We start from the raw sequence: 12500 nt of genomic DNA, 5'->3' as shown, positions 1-12500 counted from the left end.
GCGTCGTCAGAATTACTAATCAAGCACATTTGCTCTCACCCCCACTCAATGTGAATGCACACAAACCTCCCTGCACACACGCAAAATCGCTAATCAGTCTTCGTCTCCTGACTGCAGTGCCTTCAAAGCCTGTCATCCCAAAATCAAGAGCTTCTTCTTTGCCACAGATTGTCTTGAGGAAATGAACAGGTGAGTGCTGCTGTGTGCTTTAAGTATGTGTTTGTTTGTTGATGTGAACAATAGTCAGAGACCGGGGACGCCACGTGTCCTTGCATGAATATTCTAGCTGAGTAAAAACAAGTTTGCACAAAGCAACAGTCCACAAAACATAACGCTATTCATGAATAAGGCATGAACCCAGCCCTCTTGTTAAATGCAGAGCTGCTAATGCATTAGAATTTTTGTATGTGTCAAGTGTGTGCATATGTGAGAGGGAGACTGTAGTGATATTTGCAGGAGTGCTATCTGATGAGCTCTAATTATCCACACCTCTCCTCAATGACATGGGGAGATAATTGGGGGATAGTAATTAACCAGCTATATTTGATTTCTGCACTGCATTAAGTGGTTCATGTGTGTAAGTGTTGCGTGCATTGTCATGCCAATTAATATCTTCAGAAAGACGGATGCTGGTGTGTTGTTATCGTGGCTTTTTTGGAGCACTTGGAGTAAACAGAAATGTTGATCTTTCTGAGGTCAGAATGCCAGAAAAGTTCCAAACGATGTCAGTATAATTAGACACGACACGTGATGCATTCTTGGTTCTGGTTCAGGTGACTTTATTTGTACCCGTAGGTAGATTTTTTGTACAGCGTTTTCAGGTTTAGTGTCACATAAAAGGCTCACAAAGTCAAAAATCAATAAATAGTTAAATTAATAGATAGAAATTATTTTAAATCCTAAAATTTATTAAAAAGGACTGCTGAAACTCCACAAATAAAGGGTGGGAGTCCCAGCTCACAATATTAGAGGCTCCATGCTGCACCTGCCTGGTGTACCAGGCCTCAAGACTCGGCTGAGGCTCACCAATCAGCCTACTGGACCATTTAATAACCTGACTGACTTTGTTTCTTGATAACCAAGTTCAGTATGTTTCTGGTTGCGGTTTATTTGTGTGTCATTTGTGGTGCAGAAGGATATCTGGTGTTTTTCCATTACACATAGAATTGCGCAGAAACACCTACATTTTGGAAAAAAGTCTCAAATATCACTAAAAAATTTTGCTGCTTCCATGAGGTGGTTTTTTCAGACGTTTCAATATAAAAATATAAGAACAAAAAGTGTAATGGAAACACTTTTTTTGCATTTACGTGTCCCTGGACCTGACATAGTGGGTCATGTGACCAATTCATTTCCAGTAAGGATTGCGCCGAACAAACAGCAAATTTTGGAGTTTTAGAAAAGAAAATGAGAAAGAAAAGCTACTACTACCACTACTACTACTAGTACTACTACTACTACTACTACTACTATTACTACTAGTACTACTGCTAACCCATAGTAAATTCTCCACCGCAAGTAAAAAAAAAACCCTAAAATAACGCTACCTGGCTACCTTGCATAAGCCACGACCTTTGTAAAATGATGCAAGACGGACAAGAATTTACAAGACTTGAGGCTAATCAAATCAAATCAAACTTTATTTGTACAGCACTTTTCATACTAAAGCATATCAAAGTCCACACCACAGCCATATGGCTGCAGTGCAGGACCCCTACCAACACCCCCGGCAGGATGACCCCCACAATAATGGCTCCGTCGGTCAAACAGGTGTACCCTCCTGACATGGAGGATCCCCATGAGGAAGAAGAAAACACTGGAGCTAAAAGGTTAAACAGATTAAATAAAGACACACAAGATAAAATAACTAAATCAATAATTCTGTAAAACAATAATTAGAACAATAAGATTAAACCTAAGTGATGTAAATATTAAGATAAAAGTACTAAAAAGTACTTAAAATATGTAAAATTAGGTAAGACAATGAGATCTGAAAGATAGAAGAAAGATAATGCGATAAACACTGTTCAATGGAAACACCTGCAAATCGCAGTTGTTCTTTGTCAAATCAAATTCACTTTATTTATCTGTTAGGAACTTTGTTTGCAGTGAAGACGGTGCTACAGACACAATAGAAAAACATTAAAACATGATGTAAACATAACACATCCACTCATACCGTTCCTCACAATTAAAACATGAAATACATTCAGAAAAATTGAGAGCCACAGTTTTCAAATCAGCTGTTTAGCAAGCGAACAGAGGTTGGGACGAAACTAGAGGATGCTTTCTTCGTCCTCAATGGACAGGACCTGTACCCGTGTCCTGAAGGTAGCAGGATGTCGTAAGGGTTCAGTGGGTGTGAGGAGTCAGTGAAGATCTGTGTGCCTTTTTTCAATTGTCATAAAGGTCTTTAAGAGACTGCAGTTGCTGGCCTATAATTTTACTGCCTAATTTGATGATTTTAAGTGATCCAAATCAAGCCGTTATGGTAAATGTGACAATGGATTCAAAGAAGCATTTGGAGAAAGCTGAGAGAATGGACTGGTGGAGCTGTAGTTTCCAGAATTTTTGGAAAAAGAAGAAGCGTTGTTGACATTTTGTAAAAACTAACAAATATTGCTTTTATTTTGAATGGAAAGTAATGGAAACACTGCAACAACAGAGTGGCTCTTTGGAAACTGACAAGACAAACGTGTGCACTGGAAACTTTCAGAACAAAATTGTAGCAAATGCCGTTATGGGAATAAAAAAATGTCTTACTCCTACTCTGCAAAAACTGGAAATTCAACCTGAGCTTAAAGATTAAACTGAAATCCAAAGAAAAGTGGAAAGAAATGACACAAGATTTGACACAGAGACATACAACTCAACCATGGCGCTCAGAGCTGCAGCTCGCAGACCAATGGGTGACATCATGTTGGCTTTGCACCTCCTAAAGACACTGTGGGTGAAAACTGACACTTGGTTAGGACCTCTTGGCTTATTTGACCATTTTTAAGTGAAAACTTTTTTTTTTCCATTCTGTTTGGAGCCACACTGGATCAAGTCTGCTGCCCAACACAACCTCTCTTAACTTACCACTAATCCCAGTTGCTTTCTGACTTATCTGATCCAGTCTTTCAAGCATTGACCCTTTCATTGGGATCGTCCCCTCCTCCTTCATGGTGACAATGATGTAGTGCTCTAGAGACAACTTCTGTCTTCTGTTGTGAATTACGATGAAAAATTGGAAGAATAAAGAGGTTTACAAAACCAAAGGATAATTGTATCTTATAAGTCTGATTCCCTGCAAGAAGGTCAGTTCATCTCCAGACAGTTACTAGAATATACTAGAATATTCTCCTGCTGAACAGACATTCATACGCATATATGATTCAGAGAGATAAGAAAGGCTTCTCTTATGGTTCCTCTGAGAGGTGCAGACTGAGTGGGCGTTACGGTAGATCCCAGTAAATAACTGAATGGGCTGGTCAACTGGTTGTTTACCCACTAATAGGGAATGTGAGCTGGGTTTTAACCGTTGAGAGACAGGTTAGTTTTACCCAACTGATGATGTGTAACCCACTAGTGTATTGTTAGTTGTGTCATGTTTGTTTTGAGCTAAACCCCACCTTCCCAGTGAGGATCCAGCTTGCTATGAAAGCTCTCGCCTGACCAGGTCCATCATTCCCAACCGTACGTGATCATTTTGAGACACCAAGGCAATAACGATTCATAAATACCTGAATTTAGGAAAAACCGAGGATGTTTTCAACATGTGTAGTTAAATTTAGCATCATTCAGTATGTTCAAATAAAGATTCATCAATCAATTGTGGATCTCAAAATGTCAGATATGTGCGCTTCATCCACTGGGTCACTTTGGGTGGCGCTACCGTAACGTCCAGTGCTACTGTGAAGAACTACGAGTTTTATAGTCTCTACATGAGTCATGTATAACACTTAAAATGCATTTGAAAGAGTTTCCGATCCCCTATACAGCCCTCAGTTATATCTCTCCAACACAATGCCACAAGTAGCCGGTAAAGATGATTGATCGGGTTGTTCAGGATCTTTATTAAATAAGTATAAAATTTCACTTCCTGCAGAAGACATTTCCTACAGTTGTGCAACGACTTTCCTGCAACCCGCATAAAGATGAGGCCTCTATTCTTAGTTGTGACCTTATTATCAGGTTTCTGTAGAGGGACAGAGGACATGCTGGGACCTGCAGAGGAGACAGACAGAAGGACGTGTGACTGCAGAGGAGAAAAAGAGCCCCAGCTGAGGCCGACTGCTTAGTGAGAATGGGAACAAGGATCGCCATTCCTCCTGTCCTGCTTTCTTCTCTCCCAGCATCTCTAAGCTTCTCTGTCCTCGTCGGAAGGATGGATACAGTAATAAATCAGCTGCTGAGAGACGCGAGGCCTTTTTCATTTTCTGCTATTTTACCATTGCAATCAACTTTTGTTTCTCTGAATCCGCTTTCCCCGTTTTCTCATCACCCTCTGATCTTCGTTCCTTCTCACGATTCTTCATCATTCAGTTCAAACTTCCTTTGTCTTCTCCAGGTGGATGAACCGACTGGGGCTTGCTGCTATTGGATACACACCTGATGATAAAGTACCACGCCCTGATGAAGGTAGGATGGAGCTTCTCAACTAAAGATGATTCGCCAAGTCTTTCTGTTTGTGAACTCATAAAATTGCGTTTTTTGTGCCAGACTACTGGAGCGAGAGTGATCAAGATGAAGTTGATGGATCAATGACGCTTAAACAGGAGGGACCCTCATCCCTATGCGATACTTACCATCGCACACCATCGGTAAGCGTAACATAACGCACTCATTGAAGCACATTTGACATTTTCTCTGCAGTGTTTTATCCTCATGGAATATTTTAGTCTTAAAAGCCTCACAGTTTTCAGAGCTGCACAGAGCAAAGCTCTCAGCATTAATAAAACATCAGAGTGGGAGACTATCCGCTTCCGTAAGCAGCCAAGATCATCATTTTTGTGCTCGGCTGCCAGAACCTTTACTCCATCTGACCTCCAGGTGGCGACATTTAGCAACGCTCACTTCGGCTTTTTTCCGCACAAACATGAGCATTTTCACAAAAAAACGTCCTCTACATGAAAGCTACGTAAAAGAAATCTTTCTACACAACAAGCACAAGAACAAATGCTGTCAGAACTATACCAAACCAAAAGGTGGTTTTCTAGACTCAAGCTGTGAAGCCATGTTGGCCAATCAGAGGGCTGATATGGAAAGTAAGGCTTCTGGCGAATGCAAAGTTAAAAACCATAAATGTTGTTTTAGGCAGCATGTTCTTCAATAACACACAACACCCTCGTTCTTTCGTAGCAGGTTGCTGTGTGAATAAACAAAGTAACAGGGTTTACAACACATCTCAACACATTTGAAGCTGTGAGCCAGAAATTCAGGGTATCTCGTCCACAGATATACAACATAGTGAGACTATCTGAAAATCTGAAGGTGTTTTCCCAAATGTTTGTTTTCAAAGCCTAAAAACTGTGTTTTGCAAATGGATAAAAGGTTCAGATACATCATCTGCATAATCTAATACCTGTGTGCATTTGGGTTTGGCCTTCTTTGCTCAAACTCAGTGTGATGTTCAGACATGTACAGCACTGTGTGGAAGTCTTGAGCCACCCTTCATGTCTTTGTGTTGCTTGCACGCACCCGGGCTTTCTTCTAACCTTTAAAGTAGTCTCAAGTAACAGTTCTCCAGACTTTCTGATGATTTTCCACTCATTTTCCAGTCCTGAACATTTCCAGAAGAAGGTTTCACACCACAGCATTGAAAGGTTGAGGAAACTCAACAAATGAAGGGAAAAAGAAGGTCTGATTACGACCATTACCACCTCTAACAGATGCTGGTATTTACCCGCCATCTTCACAGAACCAGCTCAGACGCAGCTCAGCACATCAAACACGTTCTATTCCAGCCACAGTGGAAAAACATTTCTGTTTTTAGCTATACTGCTTGTAATTGGTGGAAAGTTTGACAGAAAGTGGTTTCATCATACTCTGCAGGTCAAAATAGAAGTCTCTTAGCAACACTAGAGATCTTTGTTGTTATGAAAATGTGTTAAACAATGCTGTTATCATGGATCGCTCCTTGTGGACGTACTAAAGTCTGTGAATAAACGCTTTATTCTAAACCTCCTGGATGGGATATAAACACCTGGAAAACCTCTGTAAATCATCTACAAGTGTAAAATATCCATCAGAACTTATCCCACAGAGTTACACGCTACGCTGTAAGCATAGAACCCTGCAGTCTAGTGAGGTTGTAATGGTTGAAAAAATAGCAAAAAAATCCACCAAAGATCTGAAACAGGACCTGCAAATGATCAATCTACCATTGCCTGATCAGAAATGCAAAGAGAAGAAGCTGTTTATAAGAGAAACAGTTAGAAAAGGTTAAGCTATGTGACATACTACAAGAACTGGGCGAAGAAACCAGTGGCCTTCCTCATAGAAGGAAAAATCCTCCTCAGAGCCTGGATCGCTACATTACTGAAGAAGTGTTGCGTCATGCTGACATTGAATAACACAAAAGGTGGAAAAACCAACAAACAGGTGCAGGGATGTGTTGCAGTAAATTTCATTTAGAGACATGAAGGTGGCTCAAGGCTTTGGCATGAGGACATACATCCTTGTGTGCTGGCTGTGATGCCATGACAACCTGAGCTGAACCACATACAGTTGTGCTCATATTTATTCATCCCATTTTATTAAAGAAGGAAAAAAAACAGCTGCCTGTAAAATAAGCTGAAATAGACTAAAGAAATAATAAATAAAAATTTTATGAAAAACATCACATTATTTTCTAATTCTGGTTCAATAGAATTTTTTTTTTTTTTTTTAAAAAGCAAACAAATAAGATAATTTATTACATATTACATCAGTCATAAAGTAATAATTAGTTGAACAATCCTTTAATGTTTCCGCTCCAGTCAGGTGTTTTCTGTTCCTCTCAGTCAGACTTCTGCACCTGTTGACAGGTATTTTGTCTCACTGTTCAACAGAAAAGTCTCTAATTTGTCCAGGACACATTTGTTTTTTTTTGTTTTTTTTTCTTTCTTCAACTCAATTAAATGAAAAAACAGTATCTTATATTACTGAATTATATTTTTGCAAAATTTTAGTTATTGTTCCTTTTTTAAGTCTCCAGTTATTTGAGTGACTGTTGTAAATTCAGCCTTTTCTTTAATGAAAGGGGATGAATACATATGAGCACAACTGTAACAGCCGTGTCGGTCATTGTCAGAGTTGCACATCACATTTCATTGCTTCTTTGGCTCATCCTGTGATATTTTCTCTGCTCTTTGCTCTTCCTGGGATTTCTTTCCTGTCCTCTCTCCATCCTTGCACTCCTCCTTCTCCTTGTTTTGCGTTCCACTTTCCCTGTGTACGTTTTCTCAACATGTCACGCTCCTGGCAACCTTTAACCCACCTGCTCACTCCTCTCCGTACTCACCTCCACCTGCTCCTCCCAGACTAACCTCCTCCACAGCTACGACCAGCTGCCCCGCTCAGTGAGCTCCATGAGTCTCATGCGCTCCACTCCATCCCCACTCCCTCCTCCAAAAAGTGCCTCCACCTCCCCAATTCCTCCACAGATGGTCTCTTCCACCTCCCCTCTCCCTCCCCAGGTTAATTCTTCTAGCCCCTTCCCGGAGCCCAAACATGGCCGGCATTTCTCCAGCGAGTCCACACACTCCCACTCCTCCGCTGAGGACCAGCGTGGGGACGGTATGGGAATGGGAACGGGGACAGGGAGCACCAGTACCCATTCATCTGGCTGCCGCTCATCCCACCGGGAGCGCCGCTCATGGCAGGACCTCATCGAGACCCCGCTGACCAGCGCAGGGCTGCACTTCCTCCAGACAGCGCCGGGGGAGAGCGATTACGGCGGCATGATGGGAGGCATGGCTGGAGACATGGGGTTTTACGGAGGACTGGGCAGACAGGGGATGTCGCCGGAGAGACGCCGACAGGCAACGCTGCCCGTACGGAGGCACCACGCAGCAGAGAGGGACAGGGAGCGGGACGGGCCCTTCCCCTTGGAGCGAGGGCCCTACACACACAGCCACACACACCGACGTTCCCACAAGCAGAGAAGCCAGAGTCTACCCAGGAACAGGGACCCAATGCCAGGAAAACTGTTACACACTGCTGCTCACATGGAAGAGAGAAGTGAGGATGAGGAGGCGGAGGGGCCTTCTGCAGATATGTTCGAGGGTGAAGAAGGTAAGAAAACGATCTCGTCTGAATGATACTGTCATGGTGTAGACCATGCCTCCTAGTGAGTAGGTGAACCAGAATGGTGAGTGTGGGATGTTGGCTGTAGTGGTTGGAGAAAATTGCAGAAGCTCAGCTCTTCAACTTTGTCTTGTCTTTAATAGTTACAAAAATAAAACGCATGGGTCAGCCATGCACCAGCTAGCAGTTGGACAAGCAATTGGCTGCTCACTCACAACAAAAATGCTCTCTCGCGCCTGAAGCTTCTCCTCCAGCTTTATACTGGAGGCCCCTCCTACAAGACAAACCAACATTAATTGATATTCACTTTACAATTAATTCAATGCATAGATATAAACTATACTATGTACGTCAGCTTGCCAGTAAATTTTAGCCAAGGCTATAAACATTCCAACATGGCTCAATATATACATATAAAAATAGATTATTCAATAAAGATCAGTCACATTAACATGAACAGGAAACTTCACCTGCTCTATAAAGGTATTTGGACACTCACCATTCTGCTTCACCTACACACTAGGAGGCATGGTCTACACCGTGACTTTTCAATTTGGTTAAAATACTGACAATGAAAGTATTTAGGTCGTTAATTTGCTGAAAGTTCAAAGATCACATCAGCAGAAATAAATTCCAGGCTGGAGGAAAAGTAAAGAAAACAGGAGATGTGAAAAGCTGGGAACTGTCTCTGAGAGGGAAGAGCTCTCTGAGGCGTCCGTCAGTGTGTGATAGAGAGCTAAGAGCTGCTGGATGAACACGTGAATGTGGCCTATAAGGTTAAAAACAGCCCATTTATCATTAAAGCCTGTAAATCCATTTCTGTAGACTCCTAAAGTAAAGTTACAAAGCTGTAAATAATTAACTACGATATGCACCTTAAATAGATGATAAAGCCATGTGTGCTCTGTAGGTGTGAAGTGATTATATATTCATGAAGGAAACCTTTTCAAGGGAAAATCTTCTCACCGCTTCTGAGCTCCACTTTTAACCAGCTCAGAAGAAAACAACGTACATAAATACATATTGGAATTTATGTGTGAAACTATGAGGAAAGATACGTCTCGTTTGTTTTTAATGTACACCACCGAAAGACTGAAAGCGACCATCTTTGGCTGTTTCAGACCTGCGGGAGCTGAGAGTCGACAGCAGAGAGAGGAGGGTCTCGGAGGGGAGGGAGCGGCGCGTGTCGGAGGGCCGTGAACCCGAAGTACTGGACGGGCTCGAGCAGCTTTATCGAGCCCTGGAGCAAGCCAACGTGACGGCTCTAGGAGACCCCAGACCCTGCAGCAGGCAGGAACTGCGGCGCTGCTTCACTCAGCGAGCCAGAGACCCCCTACTCAACGACCGGCTGCATCGGGTCCGAGCCCTCCGCAGCACCTTGAAGGTACCACCGCTGAATCAACTGCATTGTTTTCTTGGTTTTTTTTGGCCCAAAAAGATGAGGTGAGAGGATTTCATGTGGTATCTCCCTGACGTCTGTTGGCTCCCGCAGGCCAAAGAGTCGGAGCTGGCGGTAATCTGCGCCCTCCTGGAGGACCCCGGCTTGTGCTCCCAGACCTTTAGAGAGTGGAAGCAGTGGCACAGCGAGCTCTACTCGGACATCTGCCAGCTCAGCCCCAGCACCAACGGCCAGGACGACCTCTCCCCGCTGGCTGCGCCGCTCATGACACACACACACTCCTTCATTGAGACACACGTGTGAGAAACGGACAGGAAGCAAAGACTGAACTGACACACACACACACACACACACAAACAGCTTTACATTCACCCAATCCCTCACGACTCTGAGCACGCACTCACACACAAACACACACACACACACACACACATTGTAAGATGTGTAAATATCATAGAGGGAACAGTCTGAGATCTGCGTGTATGAACTTTTGATAATCCTGAGGACCCCACAGGGTGCCTACTGCATGCCTGAAGAGAAAGCATTAATCTTCCTTTGTCTATGGAACTCAGCATAAAGTCCACACGCTTGTCGAGCAAAAGAGGAAAACAATTAGATTTTTTAACACATTTTTTTCCATTTTTATTCTCTCATCTCTGCTATGTTTCTGTTGATTTCAGGGGGCAGGGGGGAGCTATGTAGCAGCAATACAGAGGAGAATCCTTTTCACCACAGCACTGTACTTTTGTACTGATGAACTTTTCACCCAGAGCCACCAGTTCTCCCCCGTTCTCTTGACCTTGTTTTCTTTCTTAGTATTTTTTCTTTCTGTCGTTGCGTATCTTACTGATTTCCAGGGACCTCACTGTTAATCCAGGCTGATCTCACGGGACAGTGTGGGGAAAGTTAAGGGCAAGTTACTTCGGTGTAAGACTGTGAAAAGGCAGCCATCAGTGCTCTTTAGCCGTTTCTCTGGGAAGCCCGCGAGCGTGAAGAAACAACTGTGTTGGCGGCAAACTGTGAAGTGTTCAGAAATCCCGCCAGTTTCTCCTGCAGGAGGAGACTCCTCTGTCAGAGTGGAACCTCACCATTTCTGTTCGCTCTCTCTCTATCTCTCCTTCTTTTATTGTTTTATGTTCTCCATGCTTCCCTTCCCTCTCTGGTCCTCAAAGACTTGTGTATATGTGTATACTGCTGTGTATACTGATGTAAATGTTTGCGTTCCACTACCACTGTGATATGCTTCTAGAGGTAGCGGAGGGAAGACAGTTTGTATTTGTGTGGGTGCAAAGCTATTTCTTTTTATTACTCTTCGTTTCGTTGTTTTGCTTTCCTTAAACGGCGAATGCGAGAGCCAGAGAGTTCTTTTTAAAGGAGTCACTCACTACAAAGAATGCACTTTCTATATCTCTATATCTCATTGGCTGCATCACAGGGTCTATGTCTCATCAGCCTCTTTGCCATCGCTGTTCAAATATCAGGTAAATGCATTTGCCGTCTCATTTTCTAAAGATTTGTGTACAGTCTACAAAAATATTTAAACATAGGAGAATATATAAATCTATTTACGTTTTGTGTCATAGGTATAATGTAAACTATGATGTATTCTATGCCAAGGTTTTGCAGTGTCCCCCTCTTCACTCTGTAGACGCAGGGTGCTCAGCAGTTCGACTAGTAGGAGGCAAACGACAACAAGCGCCGCCGTCTCTGACAGCTGACTGACAGTTTGTACTGCTTTACGTCACGGCTGATTCTTCTCCTGGTGATGTGTTGCATGAGGAAAGGCCTGGGGTTGGTTTTGCCGTGAATGGACAGGGTAAAATACTATGGATTCATGGTTTTTTTTTTTCTTTCAAATTATGTTTTTATCCTCTTTTATGTTTGCAAGATACTAAAACTTGTAGCGCATGATACATGCAAAAAGTCCTGTTGATGAGTTACTTTATTTCCACATTCACAGATTTACAGTCTTCTCTTTTCATTAGATAAGCTTTTGAAGACACACACTGTACAACAGCTGAGGGCGGGTTTTTGGTTCTTTTAGTCTTTAATGCATTTGACGAATGCAGACTTTTTTTTTTTTATTTAGCATCCAGACAAGGAGGTTTTAGTGCAGTTGCATTAAAGCCAAAGTTAATGTGAGATTCCTGACAAACATATGGTTGAAAGCAGGAGGTTGAAAACGTCTTCACTGAAAGGTCTGTGAAACTCAGATGAGTCGTGTCATCTGCAGTGTCAGGCCAAGGACTCTCCACCGCCCCCTAGTGCCCACGACTATGACAGACATGTAGCACCTGCTGCATTTAGCACTATCTGTTCTGATTCTTCATCGTTTACCGTGGTTTTTGTGTAAGTTTTTCATCATGTCACTCATGTGAAATATCAAACACACTACAGATATATATATATATATATATATATATATATATATATATATATATATATATATATATATATATATATATATATATATATATGTATATATGGTATGTATATATGTATATATATATATGTATATATGTATGTATATATGTATATATATATATGTATATATGTATATATATATATGTATATATGTATGTATATATGTATGTATATATATGTATATATATATGTATATATATATGTATGTATATATATATATATATATATATATATGTATGTATATATATGTATGTATATATATATATATATATATATATATGTATGTATATATATGTATGTATATATATATATATATATATATATATATATATCTGTAGTGTGTTTGATATATATATATATATATATATATATATGTATATATGTATATATATATATATGTATATAT

At 41.5% G+C, this 12500-nt stretch overlaps 1 protein-coding gene across 1 annotated transcript in view; it reads left to right on the top strand.

Annotated features, from left to right (window-relative positions):
* The window catches only part of LOC306763571 (connector enhancer of kinase suppressor of ras 2), a gene marked incomplete at both ends in the record, with an annotated part of 76658 nt that extends 66685 nt beyond the window's left edge, over positions 1 to 9973 (top strand). Inside the window, 6 exons of the mRNA XM_079250413.1 lie at positions 118 to 189; positions 4553 to 4623; positions 4705 to 4805; positions 7506 to 8259; positions 9393 to 9655; positions 9764 to 9973. Coding sequence (XP_079106539.1) covers positions 118 to 189; positions 4553 to 4623; positions 4705 to 4805; positions 7506 to 8259; positions 9393 to 9655; positions 9764 to 9973 — 1471 coding nt within the window. The remainder of the gene's footprint in view (positions 1 to 117; positions 190 to 4552; positions 4624 to 4704; positions 4806 to 7505; positions 8260 to 9392; positions 9656 to 9763) is intronic.
* Between the last annotated feature and the right edge of the window lie 2527 nt (positions 9974 to 12500).

The sequence above is a fragment of the Telmatherina bonti genome, assembly GCF_933228915.1.
Source record: "Telmatherina bonti genome assembly, chromosome: 12".
In the NCBI taxonomy this organism is placed as follows: Eukaryota; Metazoa; Chordata; class Actinopteri; order Atheriniformes; family Telmatherinidae; genus Telmatherina; species Telmatherina bonti.
This window is presented reverse-complemented; position numbering and strand designations above follow the sequence as displayed.